At 42.5% G+C, this 13,742-nt stretch overlaps 4 protein-coding genes across 4 annotated transcripts; 2 read left to right on the forward strand and 2 right to left on the reverse strand.

Annotated features, from left to right (window-relative positions):
- Positions 1-199: 199 nt before the first annotated feature.
- LOC108131308 (pescadillo homolog) lies at positions 200-2,548 on the forward strand. Its single transcript, XM_017250140.3, has 4 exons — positions 200-357; positions 470-703; positions 775-1,873; positions 1,931-2,548. Exons 1-4 carry the CDS (start codon positions 340-342, stop codon positions 2,473-2,475), a joined length of 1,896 nt encoding a protein of 631 aa, XP_017105629.2. The 5' UTR covers positions 200-339; the 3' UTR covers positions 2,476-2,548.
- Positions 2,549-2,559: 11 nt separating this feature from the next.
- pelo (protein pelota) lies at positions 2,560-10,341 on the reverse strand. The gene is made up of 5 exons (XM_017250141.3): positions 10,084-10,341; positions 9,306-10,027; positions 9,055-9,247; positions 4,324-4,430; positions 2,560-3,274 (listed from the first exon to the last, which is right to left on the reverse strand). Exons 1-5 carry the CDS (start codon positions 10,122-10,124, stop codon positions 3,153-3,155), a joined length of 1,185 nt encoding a protein of 394 aa, XP_017105630.2. The 5' UTR covers positions 10,125-10,341; the 3' UTR covers positions 2,560-3,152.
- LOC108131311 (uncharacterized) lies at positions 7,515-7,995 on the forward strand. Its single transcript, XM_017250143.3, has 2 exons — positions 7,515-7,792; positions 7,864-7,995. Exons 1-2 carry the CDS (start codon positions 7,515-7,517, stop codon positions 7,952-7,954), a joined length of 369 nt encoding a protein of 122 aa, XP_017105632.2. The 3' UTR covers positions 7,955-7,995.
- Positions 10,342-10,629: 288 nt separating the features above from the next.
- On the reverse strand, positions 10,630-11,295 carry hoip (NHP2-like protein 1 hoip). The gene is made up of 2 exons (XM_017250142.3): positions 11,140-11,295; positions 10,630-11,079 (listed from the first exon to the last, which is right to left on the reverse strand). Exons 1-2 carry the CDS (start codon positions 11,140-11,142, stop codon positions 10,699-10,701), a joined length of 384 nt encoding a protein of 127 aa, XP_017105631.1. The 5' UTR covers positions 11,143-11,295; the 3' UTR covers positions 10,630-10,698.
- Positions 11,296-13,742: the final 2,447 nt, after the last annotated feature.

Below are 13,742 nucleotides of genomic sequence, written 5' to 3' on the forward strand. Positions count from 1 at the left end.
AGTTATCCAATGGCAAAGGGAAGTATGTTTTGAATCTTAAGGCCGTTTTAAATATTTTTTAACACCTAATAAAAAGAATTAAAAATAAACCGAATTTAAAAAGCGGTTACTTTTCTGGGTAAGTCTGGTCGCACCAGGTAGTGCCTATCGATATATCGATACTTCAGATTTAAATGTTTGTGTTTTCCAACACACAAAATTGAATTCCCTTCGCGCTTGCCAATACTGCACAAAAAACGTGTGTTTTGGTCACCAGCGTGTTTTTCTTTTTAAAAATCTGTTTGAAGCAGATTTTCCTTGAAAAGATTTCCAAAAGTGCATTTACCCTAATCCAACAGAATGAGGCGTCCCAAGAAGGTAAGCGTTTAAGCTATACACCAAGTTAGAGTCCCCTATAAATTTGTAGGGTTATCCCTAACTGCGCTTTAGAAAGAATACCATCTAATAATGTTTTTAAATTTAATTAAAGTACGAATCCGGCGAGGCCACACAGTATATTAGTCGACGAGCAGCTCTCAGGAAGCTTCAGCTCTCCCTGAACGACTTCCGGAGGCTGTGCATCTTAAAGGGCGTTTATCCCAGGGAGCCCAAGCACCGGCGCAGAGCTCAAAAGGGCTCCTCCGAGATCAGAGTTTTGTACCACACCAAGGATATTCGTTTCCTGCTGCATGAACAGATTGTCTGGACTCTGCGTGACTACAAGGTGGGTTTCTCTTTAACATTTTCCGGCCAACTACAACCTTGTATCTAAAATCCACGCCACGTTCTTTGCAGATTTTTGCCAAGAAAAGTAACCGCGATCGTGCCATCAAGGATTTCCGCAACTTGAAGCGTCGCCTGGCCCTCTTTCCCGAAATCAAGCTAGATCACATCGTCAAGGAGCGCTACCCCACCTTCATAGACGCCCTGAAGGATCTGGACGACTGCCTGACTCTGCTCTTCCTGTTCAGCACCTTTCCCTCGCTGCACTTGATTCCCCGAGAGCAGTCCAATCTTTGCCGCCGATTGACTGTTGAGTTCCTGCACTATGTGATCGCTTCTAAATCCCTACGCAAGGTGTTCATCTCCATCAAGGGCTACTACTTCCAGGCAGAGATCAAGGGCCAGAAGGTCACCTGGATCGTCCCACATTACTACCCATTCAAGCCCCAGTCGCGCCAGGAGGTTGACTTCAAGGTGATGTCGATCTTCGTGGAGTTCTACACCATTATGCTGGGCTTCACCAACTTCCGTCTGTTCCACGGCTTGAATCTGGCCTATCCACCACAGTTTCCGACCAACATGCTCCAGGACAACGAAGATACTCTCAAGGACGAGAGCAGTTTCGTGTCCGACCGTATCGCAGCGCTCAACTTTGACCTGTTGCGCACGGACAAGGTGCAGGAAGACGAGGAGGAGTTGGACATCGACATGGAGCTCCTGGAACAGGATGGCGACTCCAAGCGCATCATAAAAATGAAACAGGAGGCCCAGGAAGTGGCCCGCCTGCGTACGCTCTTCAAGGGCCTGAAGTTCTTCATCAACCGCGAGGTGCCCCGTGAGCCTTTGGTCATTCTCATCAAATCCTTCGGTGGCAAGGTGTCCTGGGACTCGTCCATTTTTCCAGGCTCCACTTTTGATGAAAGCGATGAGACCATCACCCATCAAATCGTGGACCGCCCCAGCCTGGCAACGCAATACATCTCGAGGGACTACATCCAGCCCCAGTGGCTATTCGACTGCGTGAACCGACGTCAGTTGCTTCCAACCAACAAGTACTTCATAGGCGAGAAGCTGCCGCCCCATTTGTCGCCATTCGTGGATTCCAAGAGGGACACGTACATCCCGCCCGAGGAGAAGGCCCTGCACGATCCTTCCCTGATCGAAACACATGGTATGTTAGCTCTCCTGGGTATTCCTCATCCATATTAATATTTGTTTCCCTCTTCAGAGCAAAGCGACGATGATTCCGAGGAGGAAGCCGCTCCGGAAGAGGAGGAGGCTGTGGACCAGGAGCTGCTCGATGCCCAGCTACAACTGGCCTACCAACAGGAAACCGCCGAGTACAAGAAGTACGGCGGGCCCGATGGCGTCAACGAGGACGAGGAAGATCCCGATGAGGAGGATGAAGAGGAAGAAGACGATGAAGAGGATGAAGAAGAAGAGGAACTGGACGAGCAGGCTAAGCGCTTGCAGGAGGAGAAGCAAAAGATGTCCGTGCAATCGGGCAAGGTGCACAAGGTCAACAAGCGGCAGTTGCACAAGGCCGAGGTGGACGAGCACCGTCTGCAGGCGCGCATGGTGAAGCCCCGCCACCGCAACCTCTTCCGCAAGCTCATCCGCGAGAAGCAGACCAAGGAGAAGGAGGAGTGGCTGCTGCGGAAGAAGCGACGCACCTTCGAGGCCGGCGAGAAGGAGGCGCGCAAGACAGCCAAGCGAGCGGCCCGCAAGGAGGCGGCTGCTGCTGCCGCCAAGGCCTCCAAGCTGAGCAAGTGAGCTGGAGGCGGATTAGGGGGTTAAGTGTCTTGTTTTAGGGTTAAAATCAAATAAATAATGAAACTTAATGAAAGTCTTTTCGGATATTGTTCAGCACTTTTGGAAATTTATTGTATATTTTACATAATTAGAACATTTAGAAGGTCTTCAAATAATTTATAGAGTAGGCTAGGGTATTGCATTTAAAGGAAAAATTTTAAAACTATGAGGTTATCTGGAGAAAGTAATTATAGAACATAGTTTTGTATAATTTATATTTTTGAAAAATAATCGATTTGTAGAGGATCTTCTATAAAATAATCTACAACTTTAAACTCAGCTGTCAACAGCGATGGAAAAGTCGCTTTCGGGTATAAATCAATCAATTAGTTATCATCAACGCTATCAAAATTGTGGCCACTCGATTGAACACGATTATATAATATGGTGGGGACTGTGACTAAAAAATAGCTAGACTCCTCAGCCACAAACTAACTTAAATAATGGTTGTTTGTTGTTGTGTATATCGTATCGAATTAGTTCTACGTAAAATATAAAAGCCCTGACGCTGTCCAAGTCTGTCGTGGTTCCTATTAGTCTACTTGTATATTGGGTCCTAAGTCATATATATATTTCCTTTAACAAAATGCCAAGATTCCATCCATTTTATCGCTGTTATTAGATCCTATAATTTCATTCTAGTCGCTATCGCTATCGCCACCGCCCGCGGCACCATCCTCGTCCTCCTCGTCGTCGCTGTCCTCCAGCTCGGGCATCGGAAACCGCAGGATAGCCGCAATTCCAGTCAGCTGAGCCAGTTCTGTAACGATATTAGAATAGAATTGTTTAGAGAAACTAGTCTGAGAAACTTGAAATACAAGTCAATGGCAAAAGTGCAAGCCCATCGACTGCAACACGGTGCCCCCGGGTTGTGGGCGTTTCTGCTGTCCAATTCCAAGGCTCACCAGTTGTTCTAGGCCATGACTCACCCAGAGAACTCACAGAGTGAACTTCAGAATAGGCACTTAATATTCAGAGCCAGAGATTAATGCAAGAATTCGCTTATCTTTTGTTTACACAAGACTCTGGTTATAATTTTATATAATTTTCATGATGATTAAAGTACTTGCGGGTCTCATTGAAGAGATAAGAATGGACAATGGTATGGGGGGTTCTATTTCGGGTCCTCTGGCGACCCATTTTCGAGCCGAAAAAACTAAAGTCTTGCCAACCAGACAACCAGAACTGCATCTCGTGAGTCACTTAGATGGGCGGCTATTTAAAGTCTTTAAGTCTTTTACACCCCGAAAATATTCGCAATATGCAAAGTGCAATTTTAATTAATTAATTTTAAAAAATGAAAGCGAAAGTAGCCAACTATTTGGCAGCCTTTCAATGCACTTTGATGATGTTTTTGGCTCATCTGGGTAATGGACTTTGTAATGCGGGAGACCCCTCCATGAAACACGCATCTGCTGGCATGAGTATACCTCTATGTGTATATGAAAAATATTGCAGCGATGGAATTAAAAATAGAATTTTTAACGAGGTCATTTAGACAGGGGAAGGCAGGGGTTCAAATCGAGCATAGAACTGGCCAAAAGGTGGAACAAGTGTGTGGCAAGACTTCTCCACTGGAGATGGTCTATTCTTGTCTTGAAAGGAGCGAACTCTCTTCAAAAATGAGTCATGGTGTGGTTCTATCAAGTTCTAGGTTTCTTTAAATCATCTTGTTTTTAGAAGATCTAATATTTGAATTCAAAGTAGCTCTAGAAGGGCAGCCAATTAACTCTATTAAGAAGTTTCTTTCAATTCCCCAAAGTGAGTCATTTCTAGAGGGATATACTGGGCTGGAGCTCTTCAACTTACGTTCTCCGGAGATGTGCATGCTTGAGAAGATCTTCACCTCGCCGCCAGCATCACGAACCGATTCCACCAGATTCACGTACTCCTTCCTGAGATTAACGTCCTGACATCTGTAAGAGGTAAGTGGGGAAACTCAAAGTATAAATACAAGGCAGCACTACAAATCGATATTAATATGTCCATAAATCATACTCATACGGATATGAATAGGTAATCGTATCAATTGCACATTCGCATTCCACAGCCGGACTCATAGCTCGGGGTACTCAACAGAGGCACGTGACAGGCATAAACCCCACTGAATAAGGTGTCAAGTTTAACTGGAACTAGAGGGTTCACCCTTCACCCATTCCAGAGAAATAAAATTATACTTAATTTCACTTTTAAATAAACTTAAACCTAAAGAACTTCAAGTCACTAGAAGCGAGTAATGAAAGTATCTTTAAGTAGACAGTTCAAACACCCCAGACATGGATATTCAGGTAAAAAAAAGCACATTCTTGATGAAGAAAAATTAAGAAAAAAAAGCATCAAGTGAAAGAAAAAATTCAATTTCAATTATCATTTTTATTGACGACAACAAACCGCTTTTTATTTGTTAAGAGAGAGTGAGAGCTGAAGTATATAGGAGCTGAGATCGTGAAGAGTACTCTGTGGATTGTATTGTACAGTGCAGGGTAATTAAATAGGTTTATTTTGATGGAGGTGGGGATAGGTTTGTAGAAGAACAAGATACATATATAGTTCTTCATTATTAATAAATGTATTAATAAAATAAATAAAATAAAAAATAATAATAAATAAAATAAAAATAATAATAAAATAAAATAAATATTAATAAATTTTATGAAAATTATAATTATGCTCTGTTTAAGATACTAGTCAAAATATATAAAAGATATGGAATTTACAAGGTCTTGATTATTAAAACCATTACCACAGATTTAAGAATCTATATTTTCGACAGAGACATTACCTATGCCTCTTGGAATAAAGCCCTTCCGACCACTGATCTATATTTTTTCCCATTTATTTTATTTTTATGGACAAAGTATCTACCAAACATATTATTCGACAAAAATTAGTAAAATTTTAGCCCTGATGATCATAACCACAATATTATAATAATCCCTACATAATTGTTAAAGAAACTAGATTTATTTCATATTTATTTTATTTCTAAGAATTAAAGATGATATTTTCCAGAAAAAATAACATTAACAAGATAATATTACAACTTCTACCCAAAAGTTCTATGTGATTACCCCCAAGAACATATTCAATTAACGCCCACTGTACATACGTTCCACAGCACGTGCAGAGCAAGAAAGAGAAGACTGTCTTCGGAGCGAAGAATTAGTCGAAAAGCGGCTTTCTTGCGGGGCACATCGAGCCATCAAGCTATCGAGAAACTAAAACCAAAACCGAAACAAACCGGAGACTGCCACGCGAAAAGAAAAATTGGTGCTAAGACCCTCGAGAGAAAAGAAAAAGGCCTCCATTCCCAGTCCCTTAAAAACCAGAAACCATCAACAAAAAGCTAAAGAAAAGTGCAAATAAAACACGATTTTAAAAGATACTCAGGTGCGTTTGTATCTCAAAGTGAAAGTTTTCAGTTTGCAGTCCCCCCGTAGGACAAAAATTGCTGTCTAATGCAAACAGAATCTCTAAAATCCCTCATCCATATGACGGCTTAGTTTAGGGTTTTGATTTTTTTCCCCCAACTGTTGAGTCAGCGGAGAGCAATGCAGATACATCGGCAACAGATACAATTTTATCTGCTACCTGTGTGTGCATTTTTTTACTCATCCGTTAACCGCAAGCTGCGAGCCATTGTTGTACCTGCAGCTCTGGATGTTGCTACTGATTTTTGTGGTGATGTTGTTGCTGATGTACATAGCTGCGTGACAATGATTGCACAATGGAATCAATTGTTATAATGGAATTAGCGTGCACGAGGTCCCGTCACGTCTAGCCGAAAAGAGCCATGACTTTTCATGGGTCTGGGCCCAAGTGGTAGGTGGGGTAGGAAAGTGAGTGAAAGATACCAGTAAGTGGCCATTAAAATTGGCAATTTAAACATGGGAAAACACGAACTTGGATATGGTTTAATTAAAATTGCAAAACCTCTTTTTAAAGACAACATTTATAACCTTTAAGACAACGCCTTGAGATTTTGAAACAGCCAACTCATTGATTGCCAACCGAGCCCCAAAATCATAAAAATTCCGCTTCAAGATCCTACAACAGTGATTCATAGAGGTAGTATTCAGTTAACTCTCCCATTAAGGGTATCAATATCGCCAAGCCCTTTCACTTCTGGCCATTGGCTTTCACGATCTAGAGTTATGAACGAATAAAAATATAAACAATTGCTTATATGTGCCAGCTGTGACAACAATAGCAACTACAACCGTCTAAAGGGGGCACGTTTTTGAGGCAAAAGACAAGAAAAACTGGTTGGACACACGAGTGGCATGTGAAAAACAAAAATCCATAAGCCTGAGAGCATGAGACATGGGGTCTGGGTGGGAAAACCGCGAAGGAAAAGCGCCAAAAGCTTGAAGAACTTGATAAGTGGATCACCACACATGGCGTGGATGGAATCCATTGGGAGACAGAACCCGGAGAGACGTAATACCATAATAATGAAGAACAAGAGTGGCGAGCCATCCATAAACGGAACGATTAAATTAAATATTTTTTTTATATTTTTATTTTTTGTTTCTATTGCCCTATCTCTCGCCCACAGCGATTTTTAATAATTAGCACAAGAAACGGTTGGGGGTTCTAATTGTTGGGATATATTGCTCAAAGATATATTCTATATAGTGCACAGCCAGCTTATTTACATCAGTTGCTAATCGAAACCCGTCTGGCGAACAAAAAGCTATATAAAAAGACCCCCAAAAGCAGAAAAAAAAACGCGAATCAAGCTCGAAATGCGACATTGAGGGGCTACGGATATGGATTAAATGGGTGAGGGGCAGACCGAATTCCGGAGAATCTAAAGAAAAAAGAAGGAAAGGCCATTAATAGACCCATAAACTAGTTCGGTTCCAATTATAAAAAATCTCTGAAGATCTGAAGTTATTTATCCAAACATCACTTGACTCTCCACTCCAGTTCCAGAGCTCAAGTGCCGGCCACTTAACACCAACGAGTCCCATTCAATTGAAATAATTCGATCCGCGATGCTCACCAGACAGCCCGACTACACCATCTCGGAGCTGGGTCACCCCGTTCATCAGTGGCCCGACGCCACCACGTGCGAGTCTCTCCGGCAAGTGGACTCCAAGAAGATGCCCGCCTCGCCTCCAGCCTCGCCCCACCGCCTGCTGCCCCTGCGGGAGACACTCGATGACTGCTTCAAGCGCCTGCTAATGAGGAGCCGGGAGGAGGACCTGGCGGAGGACCCAGTATACCAGCAGAAGCACCTGAAGAACCAGTGGAACGAAATGCAGAGAAGGCGGTGAGTCTGTCAGAGAATCCAAATCAAAGCTCTTACTAACTTAGACTCCACCGTTTCTTCCGCATCCACAGCAATAAAAAATGTCGCGATAATGGCGAGTCGAGAGCCACAAGACCCACAACGACGATAACGCTGGCCACTTGCGATCTGAACAATTTTTGATACCACAACCAGAGAGAGGGGGGGGACTTCTAGTGGGGGTAAGATACCTAAGCGGACTGATTAAATGTGCTAAAATAAAATACCTTTTGCCTAGTACCATAAGTACACTAAATTCTAAGTAAAGAGAACCCAGAACACTTAATTTTAATTTTATTGCCCTGCCACGCAGTTAGCATACGAAAAGATTTCTAAATGGAATTTCTACGGCTCATTAAAACGTAAACAAAGGAGAGCTGTACTGGAAAGAGACCAGAACCGAACCGAACAGACGGGCATCCAAAAATGGTGCGGAGACATTGGGGCAACCTTGATCGTGAGCACGTCGCCATGGGGCCAACAGATTAATGTCCAAACGTGCTTTCTTTAAATGGCTAAATGCGTAAAATTGTCAAGAGCTTGGAGCTCGGAGCGGAAGAATAAGAGATCATCTAAGGCTAATGGAGTCCAAGGGGGATACACATCTTGGCGCTCCTCTAGAGTCATTCAGAAGTAGAGGATCATAAGCATTTAACTTTCTATATTGTAATGAAACTCATAAAAAATAAATATTAATAATGAAACACATTGTTCTTGAATAGTTTACGAAGTTATTCGATAGTTAAGCGATGAATCCTTAATGATTTATGGTATAATGGTCTACCAATCTGCATTAAAACATCTAAATTAACCTTTTTTTGAATCTTTTATCAATTTCTAGATCCTCTACCGAATCTATTCTCAAATATAATATAATATAATATATGACAGTGTACTACCTATCTTTAAAAGATCTTTAGATGCCTCCAAATCCCTATTATTGGCCTATAAGTATCAATACAATCTTTTTATCTACATTTTCAATAGATTTTCTTAAACGAAGGCCTATAAATTTAAAAAACAAGCTTTCATAAATTTAATAACCCCATTTCCGTACTCCAAAAGTACCTCCACTCTCTCATCTTCAAAGAAAGCAAGTGATAAAGTGTCCTCCATGAGACACCTACCAGAGACACTCTCACGTAACTTACTCAAGTTGAAGGCTACTCAAAAGTAACTACGATCATGCTCTTGATCTTTGTGGTTGATTAAGCTTGACGGGTGCTCACCCGACTGGAACTCACCTAAAGAGGTTGTCCGAGATGAGCAGCGTTTCGATGGCTTGCGATTCGGAGGCGCGGAGGACGTGTTTCTTGCCGTAGAAAGCTTTGGCGGGCTCGCACTGAAGCATCATGTAGAACGTTTCCAGAGCCTTGACCTCACCGGCGGCCTTTGTGTCCGACATTTTGGATACCACAGCCGGATCTTGGAGGACCTCTGCAAAACCAAAGCAAGAGATTAGTATATAAATAGAAAGGATTAAATGGTAGCTCACCCTTCAGCGAGTGCTTGAATCCTGAGGAGGCGTGGACTAGCATAAACTTGCTCTTGTTGTCCAGAAGGAGCTTGTAATCCATCTTGACAGCCTGCTGGAACATATAGTCGTAGAACTGGTCCCTCACGAATCCCGGAGAAGCTATGAGCACGCACTTCACCACATCGAAGTTGACGTGCCGCAGAATACTCTGCATCACTTGCTCGTAGAACTTGGCCAGACCCTTTTCGTGCTGCTGGACACTGCCCTTTCGTTTGCGCGGTATGGAGACCTCAATCTTGCTACGCACTAGAGTCATGCTTGCCGTGATGAGGCAGACATGGGCCAATCCCTCCTGCATCACCACAGCAGCCACGTCGGCAGAGTGGGTGGGATCGCATGCCATTTCGATACGCTCAAGAGCGATGGTGTCCCATTCCGGCTTGCGCAGCTCAAACTTACGGTTCAACTCGAGGTCCAGCGTGTGGTAGGCCCCCATCTTGACGTACTGGTTCTCCTCTATGTTGCGGCCCTTCAGCCGGAGCACACATGCTTGGGTATCGAAGTCGATGCTCTCCACGGCGATGGTTAGGGTGGTTCGCACACGATTGCTGGTGGAGGAGCCGGTGGCCGTCTCGTTCTGCACCTTGCGAATGGTGGTACTGCGCACGCTGTCGCCTTCAGAGATCAGATTATAAGCATGCCACATGTCCTCCGACTCCTCTGGCATCAGGGTCACATTGCTGCAATAGACAAAGGAGGTTGAATTGGAGGGTCATTGCCTTTGTTATTCACTCACCCCTGCATGCCCTTGTCCACGTATTTGCCCAGCAGCTTCATCCCGTCGAGTTGCTGGTCAGGATTTGGTTTTTGATTTGATTGCTACCGAATCGAGTGCTTCGATTGCCGCTTGTCACTTACGCCCAGCCAGAGATTGCCTTCTTAAGCTGGGGCTGCGATGCATCGTTGTCATTGGGGGTTACGGGTCGGACAGTTTCCAAATTTGTGGAATCGTGCAATTGTGCGGCAGACAAGTGGCATTCACACGGATGGCAGTGGTAGGCACCTGGTGGTTTTCAAGCCAAAATTTGGATTACTGCTTCGGAAAAATGAATGAAAAGTTACTAAAGGTAAATTAAATATGGGATTAAATAATTTATACTTAATAAATAAACTATTACCACCCTTTAATATACCTTGGCAGCCTAAATACAATTATTTTCCTTCATCGGCTGCGATTTCCAACCAACACTATCGGCTGGAACAGCTGATCGTCGGCACATTCGGTATTTTTTTTAGTATTTCCGGTGCCTATGAAATAGCCCCATAATAAAAACATGTGCCATTGAATTAAATTTTAATTTGAAAAATACAGATTTATTTGACTTTGTACTTATTCACTTATGCTATAATCTTAGACTAGCAGTCTCTCAATCTCCTGCTGGATCGAGGTGATCTGAGACTTGAGCTGGCTGCCCTCGTTGGTGGTCACCGAGCAGGCGACAATTGGACGCGAGACTCCACAGGCGCGTCCCAGAGCCTGCTTGGAGCGCACAAACACATAGGGCACGTTCTTGTCCTCGCATAGCAGCGGGAGGTGGAGAAGGATCTCAATGGGCTCGGTGTCGCCGGCCAGGACAACGATGTCGGCCAAACCACGATTCAGAGTCTTGGTGGCCTCGTTGGCGCCCTTGCGCAGCTGGTTGTAGTTTAGGGCCTGCTGCAGCAAGTTCATGATTTTGGCCGTCAGTTGGGCATCGGCCAGCGGGAATGCCTTGGGGTTCACTTCTTCGGTCTGCAAAGGAAATATACTTTGAGTTTTCCACTTGACACGGCTTTGGATGCGGTAACTTACCATTTTGAAGTTAGTTTCTTTGGAGTTTCAATAGGAATTTAATTAAATGCAACCTCTCGGCTTGTTGCTTCACTGAGGGCAATGGAGGCTGAATCGCAATTAATTGTAAACGTTTTCAAAACACGTGCGTCTGGGCTGCAAGACCGTTCGTCTCGAAAATCCCAAAATACCATCCCTTGATGGTCATACTAACGGCTATTGAGAAATACTGTTTTTAAAAACTTATTTCATTAATGGTATTTTTTAAAAACTATTATTTTAATATTCTAACATGCAAGAAGGTAATATAAATTTAACTTTATAAATTAAAACAAAACATATGGACAATAAAATACAGAAAATGATGTATACAGATAAAGGATTATCAAGAGGATTAAAGGGGCCATGGAGGGGAAAACAAAAATTCTAAAAAATATTTTGTCTCAGGATTTTAATGCAGAATGGTGGCAAATCGATCCAGAAATCGATTAAGGTACTCCGCTTGAGAATCGGATAAGAATTGGAGAAGATATAGCCATCCCTGTGGACCCTATAGGAGAAAACCCCATTTTCAAGGGATCTCATCAGGAAAAATGGACAAAAAATTTAAAAAATATTTTGTCTCAGGATTTTGATGCAGAATGATGGCAAATCGATCCAGAAATCGATTAAGGTACTCCGCTTGAGAATCGGATGAAAATTAGGGAAGATATAGCCATCCCTGTGGACCATATAGGGGAAAACCCCATTTTCAAGGGATCTCATCACGAAAAATGGACAAAAAATTTAAAAAATATTTTGTCTCTAGATTTTGATGCAAAATAGTGGCAAATCGATCCAGAAATTGATTAAGGTACTCCGCTTGAGAATCGGATGAAAATTGGAGAAGATATAGCCATCCCTGTGGACCATATAGGGGAAAACCCCATTTTCAAGGGATCTCATCAGGAAAAATGGACAAAAAATTTAAAAAATATTTTGTCTCTAGATTTTGATGCAAAATAGTGGCAAATCGATCCAGAAATTGATTAAGGTACTCCGCTTGAGAATCGGATGAGAATTGGGGAAGATACAGCCATCCTGGTGGACCCCATAGGGGAAAACCCCAATTTCAAGGGATACCATCATGGAAAATGAACAAAAAATCTAAAAAATATTTTGTCTCAGGATTTTGATGCAGAATGATGGCAAATCGATCCAGAAATCGATTAAGGTACTCCGCTTGAGAATCGGATGAGAATTGGGGAAGATATAGCCATCCCTGTGGACCCTATAGGGGAAAACCCCATTTTCAAGGGATCTCATCAGGAAAAATGGATGAAAATCTAAAAAATATTTTGTCTCAGGATTTTGATGCAGAATGGTGGCAAATCGATCCAGAAATCGATTAAGGTACTCCGCTTGAGAATCGGATGAGAATTGGGGAAGATATAGCCATCCCTGTGGACCCAATGGGGGAAAACCCCATTTTCAAGGGATCTCATCAGGAAAAATGGACAAAAAATTTAAAAAATATTTTGTGTCAGGATTTTGATGCAGAATGGAGGCAAATCGATCTAGAAATTGTTTAAAATACTCCGCTTGAGAATCGGATGAGAATTGGGGAAGATACAGCCATCCTGGTGGACCCCATAGGGGAAAACCCCAATTTCAAGGGATACCATCATGGAAAATGAACAAAAAATCTAAAAAATATTTTGTCTCAGGGTTTTGATGCAGAATGGTAAAGAATCAGTCCCGAAATCGTTTAAGGTACTCCGCTTGAGAATCGGATGAGAATTTGGGAAGATACATCCATCCCGGTGGACCCTATAGGGGAAAACCCCATTTTCAAGGGATCTCATCAGGAAAAATGGATGAAAAATCTAAAAAATATTTTGTCTCTAGATTTTGATGCAAAATAGTGGCAAATCGATCCAGAAATTGATTAAGGTACTCCGCTTGAGAATCGGATGAAAATTGGAGAAGATATAGCCATCCCTGTGGACCATATAGGGGAAAACCCCATTTTCAAGGGATCTCATCAGGAAAAATGGACGAAAAATCTAAAAAATATTTTGTCTCAGGATTTTGATGCAGAATGATGGCAAATCGATCCAGAAATCGATTAAGGTACTCCGCTTGAGAATCGGATGAGAATTGGGGAAGATATAGCCATCCCTGTGGACCCTATAGGGGAAAACCCCATTTTCAAGGGATCTCATCAGGAAAAATGGATGAAAAATCTAAAAAATATTTTGTCTCAGGATTTTGATGCAGAATGATGGCAAATCGATCCAGAAATCGATTAAGGTACTCCGCTTGAGAATCGGATGAGAATTGGGGAAGATATAGCCATCCCTGTGGACCCTATAGGGGAAAACCCCATTTTCAAGGGATCTCATCAGGAAAAATGGATGAAAAATCTAAAAATATTTTGTCTCAGGATTTTGATGCAGAATGGTGGCAAATCGATCCAGAAATCGATTAAGGTACTCCGCTTGAGAATCGGATGAGAATTGGGGAAGATATAGCCATCCCTGTGGACCCTATAGGGGAAAACCCCATTTTCAAGGGATCTCATCAGGAAAAATGGATGAAAAATCTAAAAAATATTTTGTCTCAGGATTTTGATGCAGAATGAT

The sequence above is a fragment of the Drosophila bipectinata genome, chromosome 2L (genome assembly GCF_030179905.1).
Source record: "Drosophila bipectinata strain 14024-0381.07 chromosome 2L, DbipHiC1v2, whole genome shotgun sequence".
In the NCBI taxonomy this organism is placed as follows: Eukaryota; Metazoa; Arthropoda; class Insecta; order Diptera; family Drosophilidae; genus Drosophila; species Drosophila bipectinata.

What these genes read in the sequence shown, in the direction of transcription:
- LOC108131311 (XM_017250143.3), top strand. Translation starts at nt 7,515, where the DNA reads ATGCTCACCAGACAGCCCGACTACACCATCTCGGAGCTGGGTCACCCC. An exon ending in AACGAAATGCAGAGAAGGCG is followed by an intron (nt 7,793 to 7,863) that starts GTGAGTCTGTCA and finishes CCGCATCCACAG; the next exon opens with CAATAAAAAATGTCGCGATA.
- pelo (XM_017250141.3), bottom strand. Translation starts at nt 10,124, where the DNA reads ATGAAGCTGCTGGGCAAATACGTGGACAAGGGCATGCAGGG. An exon ending in GTGGACAAGGGCATGCAGGG is followed by an intron (nt 10,028 to 10,083) that starts GTGAGTGAATAA and finishes TGTCTATTGCAG; the next exon opens with CAATGTGACCCTGATGCCAG. An exon ending in CATGCACATCTCCGGAGAAC is followed by an intron (nt 3,275 to 4,323) that starts GTAAGTTGAAGA and finishes ATATCGTTACAG; the next exon opens with AACTGGCTCAGCTGACTGGA.
- LOC108131308 (XM_017250140.3), top strand. An exon ending in GGACTCTGCGTGACTACAAG is followed by an intron (nt 704 to 774) that starts GTGGGTTTCTCT and finishes CGTTCTTTGCAG; the next exon opens with ATTTTTGCCAAGAAAAGTAA. An exon ending in TTCCCTGATCGAAACACATG is followed by an intron (nt 1,874 to 1,930) that starts GTATGTTAGCTC and finishes TTCCCTCTTCAG; the next exon opens with AGCAAAGCGACGATGATTCC.